Here is a 22,569-nt window from a genome sequence, read left to right on the forward strand (position 1 = left end):
CAGCCCACATGGGATGCGTCACACACCCACGGGCTCTGCTCCCACCCTTGATGCTGCTACCCGTCCAGGCCCCACTGTTGCTACCCTGGAATGCTGCCATAGCGTCCTCCCTGCCTCCATCCTTGTCCCCCTGTAGTTTCTTCTAAAAAAACGCAGCTGGAGTAACCCTCTTAATATACCACTTCTCTACCTAAAAGCTTTCTAACATCTTCCCATCTCACTCCGTAAAACCCAGGGTCCTCACATGGCCTGCAGGCCTGTTGTGAGCGTGGCTCCTTTCTCTCTGGGACCCTCCCTCTTCTGCTCCTGCCTCGCCCACTCTGCTCTGGCCACACAGGCCTCATGCTGGGCCTCACACATACCAGGTGACCTCAGGGACTTTGCACTTATGGTTCCCTACCTGAATCCTCTCCCCTCCTACCACTGCAGGCCCGACGGCCTCACCTCCTTCAGGCCTTCACCCACGTATACCCTTCTCGGTGTGGCCCTCCCCTCCTTAATTTTTTCCTTCCCAGCACTTCATCCCCGTCCAAAGCCCAGCGCTCTGCCCCTGACACTTTATCCGCATCTGACCTACACTGTACTTCATTTATCCATGTCGCTTATTTTTGTCTCCTCTGCTGGATTGCAAGCTCTCTACGAGGGCAGGGCTGCTGTCTGTCTTGTTCACTATGGTACTCCCTGGTACACAGCAAGCATTTAGTACTTGTTGAGTAGATGGAGAAATGAACAAGCCAGGCTGTCACATGCATTTCCAAGTTTCGAGTCTAACTGTATACATCCCCTTTCTCCTTTGAAGGGTTGGGCGTGGCTGACCAGGTCCCAGGGGGTCTGTTAGTACCACCTGCCCTCACACCCCTATCTGGCTGTTCCTCCTCCTTTAATCCTTCCTTAACCATGGCAACATGGAAGGTGACATCTCAGGGCCCGGCAATAAGACGGGAAGCTTGTCAACTGGGACCTAATATATAAATAAAAGACCATGTAGTCGCCAACATGCATTATTGTGACACGTATTGAAAGCCCATCTCAGTTATAGGCACCCATTCATTTTCTTCTGACTTCACAACTCCCCGTGTTGCTTGCTCCTAATTCCTTGTTAACTCCATGGCAATGGGAAGTGATGCCTGAGGAGGGCCCGGTAATAACCAAGCCAGCGTCCCCTGTTCGGCACTTACATTATGCCGAACGCAGAAGGTTCCTCTCTGTGGAGAGAGCTTCTCCCACTTCAGGGTTTTGTGTGGAGGTGGGAAAGGCTGACACAGGACAAGGGGGTTGAGTCATCCTCGTGGGATCACGCACGGCCGCAAAGGCATGGCTTGGCCAGCTGCCTCCTAGAGGGCAGATTGCAGAAGTTGGCAGGGACTCCACTAATTATCAAGGTAGCTGCGTGGCTGTGAGCTACTGTCCAAGTGATCCGGCAGCAGAGGGAGCTCTGCCAACCCTCCGCACACAGGATCGGGCTAAGTTGATAACATATGGTGGGGAGGAAGTGCGTCACTTGTTTCCTTTCCCCCCACAGCTGACTTCTGCAAGCTGCTGTCTCCTTGCCTCCCTGTATGAGGCCCCGTGCATTCATCTCTGTGCTGGAATCGGTATCTTTTTTGTTTTTAATTAATTAATTTTATTTTATTTTCATCTGCATTGGGGCTTCGTTGCTGTGCGTGGGCTTTCTCTAGTTGCGGCAAGCAGGGGCTGCTCTTCGTCGTGGTGTGCGGTCTTCTCATTGTGGTGGCTTCTCTTGTTGCAGAGCAAGGGCTCTAGGCACGCGGCCTTCAGTAGTTGCAGCATGCAGGCTCAGTAGTTATGGCTCGCGGGCTCTAGAGCGCAGGCTCACTAGTTGTGGCGCACGGGCTTAGTTGCTCCGAGGCATGTGCGATCTTCCCGGACCAGGGCTCGAACCCGTGTCCCCAGCATTGGCAGGTGGATTCTTAACCACTGCGCCACCAGGGAAGCCCCTCACCACCCTTTCTTGAGCCATTGTTCTCAGAGACAGAAAACGGTCAATACTGGTAGATGTAGATCAAAGAATGAAAAATACGAAGAATAAGAGAAGAAAGCAAGCTTTGCATCATTAAAGGTTAGTGAGCAAGAAAACAGGGTATTCTTAACATTTTTAGTGGTGGATCAGGTAGGTGCCCTTGTACATTATCAGAGGCATGTGTTTCACCCAAATTGGTCAAGTGAGTCAAGGACTTAGTGTATCACAAGTTTCAGCAGAAGGATCTGGTCCAGTGCAAGCCCTGCTCCCCAACCAGTGACTTCCTGGAAACACAGGCAAAGATACCGGTTTAGAACAGTCACTAAAACACTTGGCTGCACCAAACCACAGATCGGTCTCAGCAACCTGCCCATGAAGTCTCCCAACAGAGGAGACGAATCAGTGAGGATGGATAAAGGACAAAGACGGGCTTCCAGGGACCCCGTAGAGATCCGCAGTCAGAGAGCACAACTGGAGAGGCAGCCACGGAAGTACCTTCCTTCTGGGGACGGGGACCAGGGGGTGAACCTACAGGGATCAAAGGCCAAGGGCAGCCACAGAGTAGAAGAAAAACATAGTCCAGGGCCGGTCCTCCACTTGAGGAGGAGACTAGGATTCCGGTTGTGTGGAAGGAATCCCACAGGGATCTGCCCAATTGGCTTGGTATATTGGGGGGGCGGGGGTTGTGGGTTGAGACATCTATTCTCTGTAAACGTATCTGTTCCTGTGGTTTTCCGTTGTCTTTTTCCCTCTAGGTTGGTTGGTTTGTTTTAAAGTAAAATTTGTGTCTTTCACATTGGAGACAATAAATACGAGGTTTCTGGATAAAGCATTTCAGATTAGGTGCTTCCATATGTTAGCTCATTTAATCCTCACAATATTCACTTAATTATAATTGAACCATTTTAAAAATGAAAAAAAAAAGACCTTGCACTCAGAGAAGTTAAGTAACTGGTTTAAGGTTGCAGAGCGGTGAAGTGCGGATCTGTACTCGGGTCTGCCTTTTCTCAGTATTTTGTGCCGCTTTTATATCGTCAGGTCTGCGATCTAATTGTCACTAGTGGGCCCCTGAGGAGTGGACATGGCGATGATGGGAGAGGGAAGAAGACAGAGGGGTGCGGCCGAGAGAGCTGCCCCTTCTGTGGGGTTTCTTCCCAGCCTTCCTCTGCTTCCTGGTACTCTGCCTTTAACAGAGTCCAGGGCAGCCAGCAGACTCAAAGGACAATTGTTATATTTTCAGTATTTTATCATGTCATTGAATGAGTAGAGGTGTTTTTTGCTTTGGTTTTGTAAATAAAGGAGCACAGAAAACATTATTAATGTATTTAAATTATCATTTAGATTTAACGTAGTTACCTCCGGGGCACAGGAAAGGATCAGGGAAGGTGGACAGATGCTCACTACCTTTTTTTCCCCACAATACTCAGCTCAGCTTCTTCCAGTGTTGGTGGTTGCTATGGGCAACTACTTAACCAAACTCAGGGAAGGTCCAGGGTATTGAGTAGTACAGGCATTTAATAGCTTTACCTTATGTTGGGAAAACAAGACAAAACAACCTAAGATTTTTTTACCCTAAGGGTCACTTCTCCCTCCAGCTACTACTAAGTATTTCCTCTGCATAAGATGATAGTTGTTTTTTTCAAAACAGCCAGTGCCAGAGGAGTGGGAAGAAAGATCTTAACTTATCTTCCAAACAGCTCAGCCAATCTCAATATATTCAGAAAGGAAAATAAGCTGGAAATTTCTAGCTGTTGGTAAAATATCACCATGACTGTCAGTTAAAAACCCAAAACCAAAAATCTACTTCTTTTTACAATGGCCCCTGGATTGTTTTTCCAGTGGTAGGTTGTTTATATTCAAGCCCTGAGTGGCGTAGTCTTAGAACCCTGTCCTGCATGCAAGGAATTGAAAAAGCAGCCTTTATGATTATACCTTTTGATTTCGGTGGCTGGGAACATATTTCACTTTATATCATGCTTTTTGCTTCCTTTTCATTCTCTTCAAATGATCAAGGGCTTTGAGATCCTAAGACCTCATGTTTATTAAAATAACGTTTAAACTCTTTAGCTCATTACCGCACTCTTGCCCAAGATTTAGTATCGCAATACCAGAGAGAAATAGTTCTTTTTCTTATAACTAAGCCCTTTTTAACTTCTGTAGCTTTGCATACAGAATATTCCCCAACAGGGACTCCCCTGGTGGTCCAGTGGTTAAGAATCCGCCTTCCAAAGCAGGGGACGCGGGTTCAATCCCTGGTCGGGGAACTAAGATCCCACATGCCACAGGGCAACTAAGCCCATGCGTTCTAGAGCCCGCATGCCACAACTAGAGAGCCGGCGTGCCCTGGAGCCATGTGCAACACTAGAGAGAAGCCTATGTGCTGCAACAAAAGATCCCACGTGCCGCAACTAAGATCTGATGCTGCCAAATAAATATTAAATTTTTTTAAATATTAAATTTATTTAAATATATATTAAAAATATTTTTGGAAAAAGAGGGAAGTGGTTACCTAAATTATTGTACACACATACAATGGGATACTTTGCAGTTGTTAAAAATAATTTTTTAAAAAATGTTAAACTGCATGCACTTATATAAAACAATGCTTAAGAAACAATTTTTTTTTTTTTTTTTTTTGCGGTACGGGGGCCTCTCACTGTTGTGGCCTCTCCCGTTGCGGAGCACAGGCTCCAGACGCTCAGGCTCCGGGCGCTCAGGCTCAGCAGCCATGGCTCACGGGCCCAGCCGCTCCGCGGCATGTGGGATCTTCCCGGACCGGGGCACGAACCCGTGTCCCCTGCATCGGCAGGCGGACTCTCAACCACTGCGCCACCAGGGAAGCCCAAGAGATAATTTTAAGTGAAAAGAACAAATTGTAGAATAGGTGTGTGTAAAGAAAGTGTAAATGTGTCTATGTAATATAGGCATAGTACATTTCTGATACACAAGAAATGGTTACAATTCTTACCTCTAAGGAGGGGTAAAAAGGGATTGGAGAGGGAGGGAAGACTTTTATATACTATTAAAACATTCTTTGGTGCTGTTGAAATTTTTACGAGTGTTATTTTTACAATAATAAAAAAGGAAATCTTCCCATTAAACAGAAAGGAGAGGTGCGTAGGCATGGCATTTGTTGTGATGTAGGGTATCACTGTGACAAACAAGAGAAAATAGCAATAAAAAGGGAAATTACTCATTCCTGGTTGACTTTTGATATTTTTCTTTACCTGTTTAACTGCATATCACCTCTTCTGCTATCACCCTGGTCTACACTTCTAGCATTTCGTGTCTGGGTCAGTGCAACTTCCTTTACTTGATTTCAAACTCTCTGCGTATGACTTGTCTCTGGATTACATCCAGAGGCAGCGTAGTACAGTGGTTCATGGTATGGGCTCTGGATTGAAATCCTGGCTGTGGAGCTCCAATTCTGTACCCTCTGACAAGTCAGTTAACCTCCTGTGTTCTGGTTTCCTCACTGAATAATCCTACTATAATAATTTCTGTCTTATAGGTACCATTAGAATTAGCATTTTTTAAAAATTTGTTTTATTGAAGTATAGTTGATTTACAATGTGTTAATTTCTACTGTATAGCAAAGTGATTGTTATACATATATACGTTCTTCTTCACATTCTTTTCCATTACCATTAATATTATTATATGTACTGGCATGTAGGGAGTGCTTCTAGGTGTTAGTCATTGTTATCCTTTGAGATCAATTTTTGGGTTAAAATTAAATATACACTACCTATGTGGAAAAGAATCTGAAAAGAAACATATATATTTATATATCTGAATCACTTTGCTGTGCAACTGAAACTAACACAACATTGTAAACCAACTATACTTCAATTAAAAAAATTAAATACACACTAACAAAAAACACAAATAATAAAAAAACAACAAAATTAGAGAAAAGCACAAGAAAGAAAAGGAAATCACCCATAAAGCCTCCCTAAGAAAGAACGAATACTGAGATGTCAGAAAACATCCATCTAGATGTAGATACCCGTGAAAATAGTATAGCATAACCTTTCATCTGAATGGGAGAAAAACCCTCCTATAATTGACTTTTCACTCCACACCATACAGGCCATCTTTCTGAAACAAAACATCCCTTAATTCCCCTTCTGTCACCAACAATTCACTCTCACTAACTGGATTAAAACAAAATGAATTCTCTGGATATTTAAGGATCTTGCTTACAAAAGTCTTCACTATCTTTCCAAAGACAGTTTCCCATTTTTGAATACCCCTCATGTATCAGTCAACTTGGTTTCTTTATATTCAGACACCTTTCCCCTTCCCGGTCTGTTACTTCTGAGTAATTATTCAAATTCCAGGCTGAATCGTTTCCGTTTTAGGAAGCCATCCCTTGCTATTTCTACTTCCTAATCATTTCCTATTTCCTGAACAAATCTAGCACTTATAGTCGGAGGTAACGTACATAATGTAATTGTGAAACTTACAAATAATGATACAAAATAGTTTTCATCACTCTCGGTGCTTAATCAGAGAGTTGCAGTACAGACCGAATTTTATATTTCTCTTGTCTCCCTCAGGGAATGTAGCTGCTGAAAACTCTGATTTCTCTGGAAAGAATTCTTGACTGAGCATGACAAAACCTGGGTCCTAAAACTTGCCCAATAACTTAAGCAAGTCACTGATCTTCTCTGGGCCTCCACCTCATTGTAATATAACAGGGTGGGAATCATCTCTAAAGTTCTTTCCAGCTTTGCTTCTAAGATTTTTCTTTCATCTTATCTCAGAATCAAGACTCCGTGAAGATACTGTGCAGTGGCATAGAGGAAAATGTTTAAAAACTGGCTCTCTGGGAGGAAGAATATCTGATTGGTAGGGTTTGTTGATTTCCGTGGTATAGATATTCCCATCATGGCCAATATCAAGTTACCAGGGTGACAAAACCAAGTGTGGAGTTGGGAGGAGATGTGAACCCTCGGCTCTCATTGGCCAGTTGGACCCAGACAACACCGCTGAGTGATTCCTTAAGATGAGGAAGTGCACAGTCTCAGGCTTAAACAATGTAGCCAGTCCTTCTAGTCCTTAGCTGCTCTCATTCTGAAACTCTGACACAACCTTTCTTCACTGAGTGGAGGAAACAAGGGAAACAACCAGGGAAAGTGTCCCAGCTTGGCTTTTTAATCCCAGCCTCTCCAGACACGACCTCTAGGACCAGCCCGATCCTCTCAGGTACGTGCACTCACAGCCAAGTGTCCATCTTTCTTGAAATCTGGCCCAGGGGTGATGATACCATGGTGGTGGCAATTTCATAGGCAGTTGGTAACCTGGATCTATGCCTTGAGTTCTCAGCTCTGCTTTTTCTGGGAAAGAGAAGTGGTGCAAAGAACTAAAAGAAGTTTCTGAGCTGGAAGTCAGGAATGGTGTCCAGATGGCGAGGACAGTCTTGCTGGGGGAAAAGTGACCAGAGTTCCACTAGGCAGTGGGAGGAAGAAAGCTGGAGTGGAAAGCAGAGCTCAGCTCTACCTCGGGAAGTTCAAAACCATGCGGAACCCTTCGACTATCTGTAAAGTGTTGTTTAAAATCAATTCTAAATTCCTTCTGAGGCCATTGAGAGGGTCAAATGAGATGTACTGAAAACACTTGGTAAACTGTTATCTACAATTATTTATCCTGAAAAATAGGCTTGGAAGCAAATTAAGGTATTCCTAGTTATCAGGATAGATGAGCAAATATATATCCTCCTCATTGGTTTATTTGGGTTCACAGATAAGTTGGACAGGGTGCGAAGCAGTTACCGCAATCACTGAAGAGAACCCTTCTCCAATTCTAAAAGGAGTAGTTAAGGCTGATTTGTTACATCCACTCCCCTCCTCTTCCCAGAACTAGAAAGGACGGGATTCCCCAGATGAACTGAGGGAAATGTGCCCATGTTCAGCGTGGATGACAGTACGAGGCATGGCTGCATCATATTTTTAACACGGTAATGTGTACCTGCCAGGCTGAGCTTCCAGCCTCCAGGTGGGCTGACGATGCTCAGTGGGGTTGGGAAAGAACAGGGAGCTTTCTGAGAACCACAGATTCAGAGGCAGAGGGAGGGTGAAGAGTCTGAGCGAGCAGAGACACAGCCAAAGGGTGGAGGGCGGATGTGAGATCACAATTTATCTCAGCAACTACAGGTGAAAGCTACTCCAGGAAGCTGTCGATCAAGGCCCTGTAAGCAGGTAGGGACGGTGTAATGGTGAGTTAGCACCAGTCTCCTTGGGATTGTGCCAAGGGCTTCACAACCAGCTTTATTTTATTTTTGGCCGCACCGTGCATCACGTGGGATCTTAGTCCCCCCACCAGGGATCGAACCCGCGCTGCCGTGGAAGCACAGAGTCCACGCTGTCGTGGAAGTGCAGAGTCTTAACCGCTGGACCGCCAGGGAATTCCCCACAATCATCTTCAGATAGCACTGGAACCCCCTTTGGCATGGGGAACAGAGGAAATAGGCAAGCGTGTGAGAAGGCTGTAATTACCGTGAGAAAGGTTTCAACACAGTGCTTCCGGAGTTCTTAGGAGGAAGAAATAACAGCCAACAGGGGGAGGTTAAATTTAAGAGGAAGATTGAAAAGAATGGGGACTTCCTTCTACTCTTCTCCACCATTAGATTGTTAGTTCTAATATACTAGGAACCCTGACTACTGATATATCCCAGCGCTTAGCTCATAGTAGTAGGTGGCCAATGATAATAATAATGATGTAATAGCTAACATAAATGGGGCACTGACCATTGCTAGGCACTGTCCTAAGAGTTTCGCATATGCTACCTTTCCCAAGCTTCACAATTACTCTTGAGGTAGGAAATATTACCATCCCTGTGTAACTGGTGAGGAAGTTGGGACTCAGAATGGTTAAATAATTTTCCCACAGTAACCCATCTAGAAGTGAGAGAGCTATGGTTTGGAACCCAGATAATCTCGCCTCAGAGCCTGCACTCTTGAGCAACATGCTATCGTGAGCCTTTTTTGAGTGAACAGATGAAGAGGAGATGGCATTCCTGGGGTATAGGGTGGGGAACGGCATAAACAAAGGCTTTGAGGACCATTACTGCTGTTCATCATGTACATCGAGCTCTCCATTTCTGGGCACGTGGCAATGCTGCACTTCTCTGCCTCTTTGAAATTAGCGTGGTCATGTACGTGGCTTTAGCAATGAAATGTGAACACAAGCGATGTGCATCACTTCCAGGAAATAGTGCCCTATTCACTGCATCCTCTTTCTCTGATTCAATAACCACGGGAGCACTGATTGAGATATACCTTCAGATATACTTTCTGGGTATCTGAGTGAATACAATGAACAGAGCCTCCTGCCAACTCATGATGGACGCAAGAAATTGTGTCCAAGAAATAAACTTGTAAGCAAGAAATAAGCTTTGGCAATTTGGGGTTGTTTATTAACCTGGCCTATCCTAGCTTGTATATAAATTAGTACTAGAAATTGGCTACTCATGTAACAACAACAACAACAACAAAATAACCTAAAATATGTGGCTATGGTTATAGGATTTGGTAACAGGAAGCAAGGTAATTATCAGAGTCTGGAAACATACTGATCCATGTGGTGAGTCATTTGGTAAATTGTTGTCTATAACAACTAGGAAGGTAGATGATGTAACAAATGAACGCATAACTCTAGGGGAAGTAGTTGCAAAACACATTGTTAATAAAATGTGTTGATTGCTCTTGGCAGCCTTCAACAAGGTGTTATGTACTTTGAAATAAACTCAGAAAAGAATTGGTTAAATACAAGTAGTAATGAAAAGGAATAAGAAGAGTCTAGGGGCTTCCCTGGTGGCGCAGTGGTTGAGAATCTGCCTGCCAATGCAGGGGACATGGGTTCGAGCCCTGGTCTGGGAGGATCCCACATGCCGCGGAGCAGCGGGGCCCGTGAGCCACAAGTACTGAGCCTGCGCGTCTGGAGCCTGTGCTCCGCAACAAGAGAGGCCGCGATAGTGAGAGGCCCCCGCACCGCGATGAAGAGTGGCCCCCGCTTGCCACAACTAGAGAAAGCCCTCACACAGAAACGAAGACCCAACACAGTAAAAATTAATTAATTAATTAATAAACTCCTACCCCCAACATCTAAAAAAAAAAAAAAGAGTCTAGACATTTGTGGACTTGTGGGATTGGAAGAAGCAACTGATCTCAATCCAATTTGTAAAAGGTAAACCCAAGAACACCTTTGAGTAAAGAAGACATGATGAAAACCACCCTGTGTGGCAACGTTCAAATCAAGGACATGGCCCCCTCACTCCATTGTTAATGCTTCTGAATGGAGTCAGATGATTTAGAATGAAGATACAGTTAAGTGAATCTTTTTGATTAGATTAAAATGCTTCAGGGAAGAGCGGCTAATAAGTTGATAAGCTGAGAGTATCTGAGATAGAGAGAGGCATCAGGGTAGGAAGGCAAACAAATAGAGCAAAAATGGCCATTGCATCTCCAAGGGTTCTGTGTGACGGTTGCTACATGGAACTCACTGGAACCAATAGGTAAGAAGTTGATTATGGTCTTGAGAGAGCCGTACTTCCCAAAGCATCACAAGCCTAAATTAAAAGACACAGCAATGAGAGGAGTCCTAAAATGTCTCTTGGCTCCAAGGAGAACATGTTCCCTGATGTGTACTTTGGATATGGTCATGGAGGATAATAGGAATGGAACAGTCTCCCAGGGAGCTGGATGACATGGGGGACAAAGACCAGAGAAGTTGCTCCAGGGAGCAGAATTGCAGCCTAATCAAGAAACATTCCCTCCCCCAGAGTTGACAGCATCCTGCCCAGTGGGGATTTCAGAATTGCTATGGACCAGTGACTACTGTTAGCTCCCATCTCCTTTTTGAATGGGAATGTTTATTGTGGATGGTTTGACCTTCTCCTGTCATTATGTGTGGGGTGTATGGGAGGCAAATTGTTTATCGTTTTGAGTCTGCAGGTCTCCAGACGCAGAGGAGCCACATCTGGACCAGATGTAGCTATCATAGTGCGTCATCTCCTGCTTTATAGGCTATCACACATCACCCACAGACAATACATTTTGAGGCTGACGGGGCTATGATAGGACCAGGACAGGGCTTTTGGGTTTTCTCCCCTTGATGGTGGTGGGGCATGAATATATTTTGCTTGTGGGAGAGACAGTAAGCCAAAAATTTTGTGTCCAGACACACTTTGATAGTCATTGGTGCTGTTTGCCAAATATTGTTTTGTGCGTCCACGTCCTGGGCACATGGTAAGATTGCCTTTGTTGCCCTCTTTGAAGATAGACATTGCCATGTCACTAGCTTTTGCCTATAAACAGGAACAGAGGGGACCTGTTCCACTTGCGAGAGGAAGCGTTAAGACCCGGTGCTCGTGCCCTGCCTTGGTGACTCTGGGAGCCTTTGTTGATGTTTTGTATCCATAACTTGGTCCTGGGTGACCAAGGCGAGCAGAGTTCCCTACTGACCCAAGATGGTCAGGTAGCATGAGCAAGACATAAAGTTTTGTTGTTAGAAGCCTCTCTGATTTAGGGGTTGTTTTTTACTCCCAGTATAATGTAGCCTATCCCCAGGACAGGCCTGAAGCCAGCAAAAAAGAACAATTAGGAGCTCCATTTGATAGAAGCATAGAATCCTTGTAAGAGGAAAGCAGGGAAGAAGCTCTCAAAGGAGCGAGAAACTCTGAACGCTGCTGGGGACCATGTGAAGAGACACATGGGGTTCAGAAATGATTTCGCGGTGACCTGGTAGAAAGTCTCTGGGAAGAGTGGTTGCCAAGAGAGGCTAGAGGCAGCTAGACAAACTGGTCCATTGCAGTCATCCACGTGAGTGAAGGGAAGCCCTAACGCTTGAGGAGGTGAGAGGTGAACCACAACATTTCAAGACTGAATTTAGGAAAATGGTAATTTAGTTGATTGAAGCAGAAGAGTCAGGAAGAGAAGTGATGTACTTACGAAGCAGTGAATTATGTGGGCACCTTGAAATCTCATCTTCCTGCATGCTTATCTTAAAAATATAGGATCAGTGTACATGATAAGACTTAGACTCCACAGGCTGGAAAAATCTGACACAGAGATTTGGTCTGTTCCACCCAAATTTCCAAGCAGAGTTATCAATGTGCTCAGAGAAAGGGAGTTCAGGTTGTTTTAAAAGATGCCTGGGAAAGTTGCTCTCAAAATTCCCAAATTAATTTATGCAAGAATTAAAAACTTTGCAGTTAGAAGTTCCTCCCTGCAGTCAACCTAAATTCCTTTGGCTCCAGTTTTGATCTCATTTCTTTCTGTTTTATATATAGGGATGTTGATGGTTTTGTTATTCATATGCGTCCTCTGTAAAGGTACATGTACTTGGGACTTACGCCCAGCCTCCCTCAAAAAGGATGAGAGGCGGCTTCTAATACATCTGCCTAGAGGTCCTTTTCAAGGAGCTGTTTTCATTCCTGCCATCTGAGGCCCATGAGATTTCCTTAATGATATAAAATGACAGCAAAGCTAATAACTTGAACTATCCTGACAAAATAGTAAACTGTAAAAAAAAAAAAAAAAAAAATCCCCAAACAACAACAACAAAACCCTCCCCGTGCCAGGTAAAGTAGATTTTTCTGATCAGAGAAAAATTCTGAACAAAATGATCAACTTTAGTACTAACAGCCTCTGAATTTTAATTCCTTTCATTTCTACTGTGCCTGCCTTTGCCATTTTTAGATTTGGGAGTATATCCAGCTATATATATATATTTACTCCTACTTGACCCTGGAAAACCAGATTTTAGTAAAGCATTTAATAAAGTTATTGAAACCAAGGTGTACGTGCCTCACACAGTACTTTAATATTAAAGGTGCTGAATAAATGTTTGTTACATGAATAAATTAATGAGTGAGACACGAATAAAATTTCTGACTATTATTAGCGTGTTCTTTATACCTGGTTGTCTGCACTTTTAACAGGGAACACAGATATGAAATTGAGGGAATGGTTGCAAACAGATGGGCAAAGGAAAGGAGTTTTAACGCTCTTTGCAAACAGAAGTCTCCCTGGCAGGATAGTAAGTAGTATAGCCTAAAAGGAGTGAGGACTTTTCATTTCCAGAACCCTCTCTGGGGTCTTCCCTTGCCCCCATCTCTCCACTGTCTCTAAGGCCTTGTTGACACTGCCACACCTGGCCGGGGCATGTGAGGAAGGCCCAGCTGACACACTGTAGAGACACAGAGCACACATGTCCCGGGTTTGCTACTACACTTGTCCCGACCCGGCTGAACCCAGGCTCCCAAGAGGCCATCATTTCTCCCCATGACCCCATCAGCCAATGCCTACTTAACTCTTAATCTCCTCAATCCTTTGGTCGTTTGATCTTTCCTTTCTTTACCCCAGGCCAAGCCTGAGTCAAGATGTTCTCAAGGCCCTTCCTGTTTCAGCTGCATGTCTGCCTGCTTGCACTTCCAGGTCAGAACTTATTTCACTGCAGCCTCTGACATCCCCCTCAAATCTGCTCTGAATTCTCCATATCTGCCTTGAATGGCTCCTTTTCCTGGGCACCCAGTTGATCTTCCTTTTCTCTTCCATTTTGGACCCACTTTCATATCTTTTGCTCATCTCTGCAGTCTCGGTGAGTCCATCATTCCAACCAGCTTTTTATTCTTTCTGCTTTCAACCCCTGGCCTCATATCTTAGTTGACATGTAACCTTGGACAAGTTATTTAATCTCCCTAAGACAGAGATTCCTCATTTGTAAAGTGGGGAAAATCTCATGTATGCAGTTATGGTGATTAAACAATCAAAACAAAGCAAGACAAGGAAATGTAAGCCCTGAGCACTCATTCAGGCACTTAGAACCTCATTAAAACTGAAATCTCTCTCCTGTGTTTTAAACTTTCCATTCCTTCTCTCTAAAAGGCATCTGAATTTCCTTTCATTCCTTCACCTTCCTCAAAGACACACAGACAATTCGTTCCTCTCTGAGGTTGTGATCATCGCAGGGACAGTGCAATCAATGCAGGCTCCTTTCCAAAATGGTCTTTGCTAAAGAGCAAGAGACTAGGATACAGACTATGATACTCACACGCCCATCTCATTTGGAGAAGGGTATTCACACCCCAAAGAGAGACCTATTTTTTTTAAGCTGGGCATGGTGACAGAGGCTGAATATAATAGGCAATTACTTGTACCAGTGGTTTTGTTTGTTTATTTTGTCTTTTAACCAGGCTTGTTTTTCTAGCAGTGGGTTGAAAGGTATTTAGATAATTTGTCTATGAGTAAATGAATGAGTTTCCCTGTTTTAAATTTTGTCCCATTTCTTCTTATTTTTGGGGGGGAGGGGTTGCGAGGATAGAGGATATAAGAAGACAGTGTTATGGTTGGGAAAGATGGGAAACTATCCTGAGTTTATGTCACAGAGGACGTAAACTCACAATTTTGTAGTGTTGGGTTATGCTAGTCTGTTCGTCCTCCCATTGGAAGGGGCATCTGCTGCTACATGTTACAGTTACTGAGGGACAGGAGCGGAATATCAAAGCATTTGGGGAAAACAGAGGCATTTCCCTCCACTTAAGACAAAGAAGGAAAGATGTACGTGGCTACGTTCTTCAATATGGTTCACATCCTTAGGAAAAAAAAAATCGCCGTGCTTCCATCTTCATAGCCCGTGCCCTCTCCTTTTTCTGGGAAGAGAAGGAATACAGGAAGCTGTAGGTGGGTGGGAGGGGCATGTGGCATGTGAAGAAATAGCAGAGGACGTAGTGTGTCTAGAGAGAAAAAAGGGAGAAGGAAACTTCTACATAGATAAGCAAAACAAGACACTCTAGCAAGAGGCTGCAGTTTTGGGTTCCTGATGTAGAACTGACTCATTTTAAATCTCCAGAATTAAAGCTGAAGGAGAACAACCCCATCTGTCTCTTCTCAAATTATTTCATTTACCAATACTACCTTCTTTTGTCTTTAGACTGTGAACTGCCAGTGCTTTGTGCTTCATCCTTATAATTATACACGTTAGTGCTGAACGTTTCCTCAGAGACCATGTAGACGAGGGATAGCACCTTGTGTCATGGCTGGTCAATGAGAAGTGTGGTTGAAGCTCTGTGTTGAGAAGGGATCCGAGGCCCAGTCTGTACTCAGTTGGGAGGGTGCTGGGATCCATTAATTCTGGGATCAGCTAATGCTGTCTGCACGGGGCTGGGGTGGGGCTGAGAGGGAGTAATCTAAGTGGCACCATCCAAGCTAAGAGCGTGAGACTCTCATTTAATTTGGGAGGGGGGTGGTGGGACTCAGAGACATCAAACCAGTTGCCAAAAGCCACAGAGCTATTTATTTTTTTAAAAAGTTTCAGGATTAGAAAAAGAATGATGATTTCGAGGATTAACCATCCTGAAAATAAATTAGCATTTAGGATTGAAAATAAATATTCCTGAAGCCTTTTGTTAGATACATTATCCACATTGCTGGGAGCTCTGACGGGTCCTCTCCAGAGCCAAGCATGCACAAAAGCCTGGGGCCCATCTCACCGATTTCAGAGGCGTTTCAAAGTCTATAATATCAGAGGCTGACTATTTCTTCCAGGAGAAATTTTTTCTTACTGCTTGGATGAAGGGATAAAGAACTACGAAGAGATTTAAAGTGTTATTTGCTTAGGATAATGGACATTTATTTGAATTTAACTTTAGAATCTTTTACATGACAGCTCACTTAACATCATTTTTTAAAAGTTCTTTTTACAGTCTATTGAATAAAAGTCCACGATGGGATTTGAACATGGCTTTAACTAATCATGGAAGCAGACAGGAGTCTCCTTTCCAGAATAAATAGCATATTATAGCAAATCCAAGTCAAAGACTTAAATCCCTCATCAGAGCCAAGCTGTGGTGACCTGCTTTGAGGGAACTTGGGCCTCCAAACCTCTCTCCTACTTGCCTGAGAATTTACTATTAAACATTCAGAAGTTCTTTTTGAAAATACTAATATTCTCGGGTGATATGCCATTTCAAATTTGTTGTTTATTAATAATGAAGAAAGAAGGAAAAGCTAGCAGTGAGGGGAAGGGATTTGTTACTATCTGTGGGAGAAGAGAAGGGAGTAGGAGGGATAATGGTCCCCAGAGAGCAGCTACAGAAGTTTTGCAGCCCAAAGATGGAGTTCATTGTCTCAAGACTCCTTCTGACTCCAGAATGTTCCACTGACCTTAGGCCTTAGCTACCTGAAGACACAATCATTGACATTAAGTAGCTGAAGAAAACTAGCCTCAGAAATAAGGTCTCAAGATGCCTTTGGAAAACAGAAAAGAAAGAAGAAAAACAATGTAAGAAAGTGTAGGAGTGCCTCTTCTCCAACATTCCTGAGAGAAGATGGGAGTTGAAAACCTCAAACAAAATGTTTGCCCCATCTCACTTGGCTAATTTTAGTTATCTTGGTTCATGGCTATGATTCAGCCCTAAAGCTGTGAATTGCTGAGGAGGAAGGAGGAAAAAAAATGGACTTAAATGTCAAAGAAGTAGGAACAAAAATATAGTTTTCTTTGTTGGGGAACTAGAATTCCAGGATATGGGGATCTTTTTTCTTATGAGGGATGGAATGCTTCGAACTAGAAAAATAATGAGCTCCAGTCAAAACATCGTCAAGAAAGAAGAGAATGGATGATGATTTATGTCATGTCCGAATTTTTGCTTTCCTAGTGTATTCCCCCTTTTTCCCTTGTGTACCTCTTGAAATCTCATTAAACTAGACATCACTGAGACACCTATGTTGTTGAGTATGATGGAAGCTTAATATGTGGACCGTAAGGGGAAAGGGAGCTCCTGGAGCAGATGAGGGAGAAATGAATGGAGACAAACAGACTATGACAAATAAGTCTGGGGGAGGTGATGGTAGCACAGGGAAGAAAGGCGTGTTTGAATGACGGTGAGCTGTTGTCTTGCCAACTAAAGAATAGAGGGTGACAGAGATGGTTTGGTGAAACTCCATCCTTAGAAAAGAAAAAACGTTTTTCAGTGTAGTAGGTGTCCCCTAGTAAATTGGGTACCATTTGGAATTTCCATAGGTTTGGAGGAAGAAAAGCACAGTCACTACTCTAATACTCAGGTACCTGACCTTTCTACCATCAGTTTAGCCACTATCTGTGTGTTCACCTTTTTCTGCTCTTCAAACTTCTGAACAGTAAAAAAATATATATAGGATGGTTGTAAAAACAGGCTCCAGGACATGAAAGGAAGATAACATCAGGTGGAAGCAAAATGAAAGAGTTCCAGTGACTTCAGAGCAGATTCCCCACAGCCCTGAAGCTAATAAGGAGATGGGTCCAAGACTCAATGGTGAAAGCTGATTTCTGCACCTCCCCTGTCCTCAGCCTCCTTAGAGCACTCCCCGCACCCTCCCCTGTGGCTCTGCTCTTTTCTGTTCTCCTCGGCCCTGGTAGGACTCGAGCAGCAGGACTCATTGTATCTCATCCCCCACAGCCCAAAGCATCATGCATCTGATGTGACGTGCATCCCAACAGGTAAATGAATGGGAGATAAAGGGGGTGGAAGGGACTCTGGAAGTTGCAGAATCCCACTGCTTGGTTTGCATTTGAGGATACTGAGATCTTGAGGGTCCAAGTGAATTTCTTGCCCAAAGCATCCCCATTTTTTTTGCATCTTCTAGAAGATGTCAGTTAACACCACGGCTGTGACTACCTTTAATTGCCTCTAGGGGAGAGATATTCTAAAGTTCACAGAAGATACTTACTTCCCAGAAGGTTCCTTGCCACCCCCCCCCCCCCCCCCCCCAGTTTTCACACCACCTCGGCCCACTGCCATTATTACAAATCCAGTTCTTTTCAGACTGGCTCAGTTCTTTTCTGAGCCTCTGTGAGGGGTGCCACAGTGCAATGAAGACCCGATTGTACTTTCCATTTCTGTGATCAACTGTTACCTTGTGTGGCAGGGTTAGGGGTTACATAGTATTTCCCACACTGATATGTCAAAGTCCTAAATTTAATACCTGTGAACATGACCTTGTCTGGAAATAGGGTCTTTGCAGATTTAATCAAGTTAAAAACGAGGTCATTATTGATCCAATATGACTGACGTCATAAGAAGACAACCGCGCGAAGACACGGAAAGTACAAGGCCAGGTGACGACAGAGGCGGAAATCAAAGTGCCGTAGTTGCGAGCCAAGGAATGCCAAGGGTGGCCGGACACAGCCAGAAGCTAGGAAGAGGCAACGAGGGATTATTCTTTCCAGGTTCAGAAGGAGCGTGGCCCTGACAATACCTTGATTTCAGACTTCCAGCTTCCAGAACTGTGAGATAATAAATCTGTACTCTTTCAAGTTCATGGTACTTGGTCATGGCAACACTAGGAAACTATCACCTGCAGTAATAAAGGCAAAGAGGAAGGGTAACCAGAAGCCGAAGGAAAGAAAGAGCTGCTTTTCTTGGGTTGGTTTACTAATGTCACTGGTATTCATTTTTCATTGAAATGACCCACAGTGGTTCCACACGATCCTCTGAAAAAAAGTTCATGAGGGGACCCTCTCTGTCACTTCTTTAAAATATAATATATTGATAGTTTGCTATTTGAATACATGTCCTTGATAGAAGTCAGCTGTTTTTTAGTATTCTGGGTTTTAATAATCTAGTTTCTTCTCCTCAATCTGATGGATTTGGTCTTTCTTCTGTTTTATTTACTTTGCCTTTTAATATTTTATTTTGTAATGCAGTATAAGTGCACGGATAGTAATATGTATTTCCTCAAAATATGGAATCAAAGGCACTTAAGAATACTAATTACCCATAATACTTTTTTTAGTCCAAATGATGTTCCCCACGATGATCTGTTCCAAGGCTCTGATTTGCTCTCCAGAAATAATATTAACAATTAAATCAGGCCTTACAATAATCAGTTTCAGTAGTTTCTTTTGGAATGCTGTTCTCTGTTTACAAATAGCACACACTGAAGTAAGGACTACTTAGAACCATATTTTTCAAAACAAACAAAAATTTTTAAGGTCTTACAAATTATAATATGCATCGAGTGTCCAAGTTTAAAAACATCTGTCAAGAATGTTCACATATTACCCCATTTTTAAGCATAGCCACATTCTATAACCTTCTCCAAGATAATCTACTCTATTACTCAATCATCTGAAAAATTCAAGAGTTTTTTAAGGAAGCATTGCCCCATAGATTTAGTGGCTAAACAACATCCAAGAGTGGGGATACACAGATATCCTCATTGGTCAGAAATCTTAATTCTTTTTAGGGGCCATTCTGGATCGTTGCAAACTCTTTTGGAAGGTTGGGGGCTCAGCTTATGCTCTATGCAGGGCGCAGCTGGATGCCTGTGTCTTTGAAGGCACTGGGATGTATGAGTCAGACCCAAGGTCAAAATCAATAGAACATTCAATACATCACAGTGCTCCATCTGTGGGGTGTTTTCTGCCCCATTTACGCTAGAAGTGGCAAGAATGGATCGTAGGTGATGATACAGGGGGCCGGGCTACCGGAAGTAGAGCGTGGGAAACACTTACTTGAGTGTGGTGAGTTCTGTAAGGGATGGCTGAGTAGCCTTGAGATAGCTTTCCCTTCGCGCAGCAACTTTGGGAGAAGGCTTGGGGCTGGTGTCCGAGTCCCCGCTGTCTTCATCTCCCATGGCCTTGATGTAACTGCCGCTCCGCATTCTGCGGCAGGGAATTTCATCATCTTTACCTCGAGGGGTGTACCCTGTCCATTCATCCTGAGGGACCTATGCAGATACAAAACAGACAGTTCATGCTTTATACAAGTCTATCTTCTTCTTTTCTTTCCTGACTGTGAATATGGGTAATACGGGTAATTATGTAAAACTTTAGGCATTAACTTTTCAACCATAGTGTTTTACCATAATTGGTCTGAAAATATTTTGAATACATGCACATCTATGTCTCAAGCTTTGAAAGAACCTGGGTACTGGGAAAAAGTATAACCATTTGATTCACTTCTCCGTTTTCTCACGCTGAAAATGATTGTCAGGCATACGGGTGCCGGTGGAAAGCGGTTTTATTAGAGCTTTTCAATGGTTTGTTTTCAGTTGTTATTTAAAATTCAGGAATGTTTCTCCTTTGCCTTCCCTGCATCTTCCATCTCTAGCATATTGTATCCATAGTGCTTCCTCCTAACCCAGTGGTCTACACCAGATGCATTCGCTTCCCAAGCACCGATTCTTTCTGAATCCTCTTAATTTGAATTCAGCCTCCATAGAGTGCTTGAAACACTCTCTGAAGGTTTCCAATGATCTCCTCATGAAAGCTAGTGGCACTTTCTTAATTGAAATTTTTCTTGGCCTCTTCACACACACACACACACACACACACACACACACACACTCACACACACTCAAAACGCCTCTTAAGAGTCTCTCCCCTTTTGGCTTTCTGGTTACTCTACTTACCTGAGTTACCCACTACTTATCTGGATTGTTCTTTCCCTCTAGCTTTGCTGGATCCTGCTCCAAGTCCCTAATTGTAGGGACCCCTCAAGACAACGTTCTCAGCACGCTGTTCGTTTTTCTTTCTACAGTCATTTCCTTTGAGTTCAGCAGGGCACCGCACTGTGCTACAGAGGGCTTCTTTCTGACCTTATTTTCAGTTCTTAGATTCCCCAGTTCAACATGGACCCAACCTAGGGTCTCATATCTCCTCCATTTGGTAAAAGAAATGCACAATAATGGCCACTCTTTGTATCCATTAAGAAGTAACAAACATCCTACGTACTGTGCACAGCACGCTGCACAGGGCTTAATTAAAAGAGACCAGAAAATGGGGAGGCTGGTTCTTGGCCTCAACAGAGGTGAGAAGACAGAGCATACAAAAATTTGGCAACAGTTCCAAGTCAACGTGTTAGCAAGTTTAAGATGGGGTGCTGTAGATGGACTATGCACTAAGGAGACACTAGGAACAGGAGTTATCAGTAATGGTGATAGGGAAGGAGGATCCAGGAAGGACTCCCGAGAACTGGCCAGGTTTGCACTGAGAAGGTAAAAAGGTATTGACTATTTTCATGCTAACTATTCACTGATTATCCATTAAATGATGCCATGTTTCATTATTAACATTGAACTCGGCTAAGAAATTTGCTTACAGGATCTTGTTTCATCGATGCACCAACTCCGTGTATTTTTCTGTATTTCTCGGAGGAGAAGCAGAAGCTCAGAGAGCTTAAGAAATTTGCCAAAGACACATAACTAATAAATGGCAGCACTAGGGTCCAAAGCATTTTAACTCAAAGATGAGTGTTTAGTCAATCTAAGATTTATGATTAATAACATACACATTTTAAATCTAAAGTGTTAACTGTCCACAATGATACACACACAGAGTAGACGTCGATTTTTAAACATTATCGGTTCTAGGAACTGAGGACAGACATTCCACTAAAAGCACTATGCTTTCCCCCTTAATTTATACATTTATCTATATAATTTGAAAACGTATATCTAGAAACATCAGACTGAAGAGATGCTACTATTCCTGGACCTGAAAACAGTGGTTGGTAGGTTCTAATGCTGAAAACTACCAATGAAGTTTGGTTAAGCTTCACCATACAGCTTATTTTATTTAACAAACTCTTAAATCATGCTTCCTATGTGCAGGCACTGTTCTAAAGGCTTTATACAGGTTAACTCATTTGATCCACACAGCTAAGGGCACTATTATTATCCCCATTTTACAAATGAGGAACCTGAGGTTATGTAACTCGCCCAACGTCCCAGCTACAAAGGGGCAGAGTTCCAGCCCAGCAGCTCCTGGGGTCTTGCCATGACCATATCTGATGCTGTCTCTCTCTGTATGATCTTGTGGCACCTACAGAACTGAACAACTATAGTCCCATGACACCTTTGTCATCCATCACGTCTGATCCATTTGCCATTTATTAATTATGGTAGTAGCAATGTAGAGTTTTTGCTTTTTTAGCTAAAAACCCATCCACATCACCATAGCAACAGGGAGACTTCTTAGGGAAATTATAAATGCTGAGAAGAGTCTTGTTTTCCTTCCATTGGCAGGTGAGTCACTGCAAAGATATGATCATACTCAGAACCTCATTATTGGCTCAGTAATTACATCTCATAAATTAAGTTGGTACAGCTGAGGGTCACGGAGGAGGCAGCCAATGCTTGCCATTTCTCAGTACTGATGCACAGCTCATAAGTGTCGCTCTCTGAACTATGTCAGAGACCAATGACAACTTATAAGCTCATAATGCTTATGAAACAAAACATGGCAAATTTTTGTTTAGGTGTTTTGTTTTTTTCAAAGTTAGTTTATGGTAGAAACTTGGTCTTATACTAGAAACAGGCTGCAACTGTTGCTAAGGGAACCAGCTGGGAAGTATTTAATGTGTATATGTTTCAATTAAACATATTTTTCAAATGATATCAGCTAAGAAGTTTATGGAAGTGATTTGCTTTGGAATGGGTTTTAAAAATCAATACATTATTCCTACACTGAAAGGTAGCCTACAATAAATTACATGTAAAATAACACAGAAATTAGCTCCAGGAAAAATGTAAAGAAACAGAACCTCAAGACTTTGGAGAAGAAAAATACTGCTGCTGAACAATAAGGGCCAGCAAAGTCGCTAT

At 43.2% G+C, this 22,569-nt stretch overlaps 1 protein-coding gene across 18 annotated transcripts in view; it reads right to left on the reverse strand.

Moving 5' to 3' along the window:
• The window catches only part of DLGAP1 (DLG associated protein 1), a 1,249,429-nt gene that overhangs the window by 235,411 nt on the left and 991,449 nt on the right, over nucleotides 1-22,569 (reverse strand). For all 18 annotated transcript variants that reach the window (XM_067699609.1, XM_067699614.1, XM_067699612.1 and 15 more), the window contains one exon: nucleotides 19,478-19,692. In XM_067699609.1, coding sequence (XP_067555710.1) covers nucleotides 19,478-19,692 — 215 coding nt within the window. The remainder of the gene's footprint in view (nucleotides 1-19,477; nucleotides 19,693-22,569) is intronic.

This window comes from Pseudorca crassidens, chromosome 12 (genome assembly GCF_039906515.1).
Source record: "Pseudorca crassidens isolate mPseCra1 chromosome 12, mPseCra1.hap1, whole genome shotgun sequence".
Lineage (NCBI taxonomy): Eukaryota > Metazoa > Chordata > Mammalia > Artiodactyla > Delphinidae > Pseudorca > Pseudorca crassidens.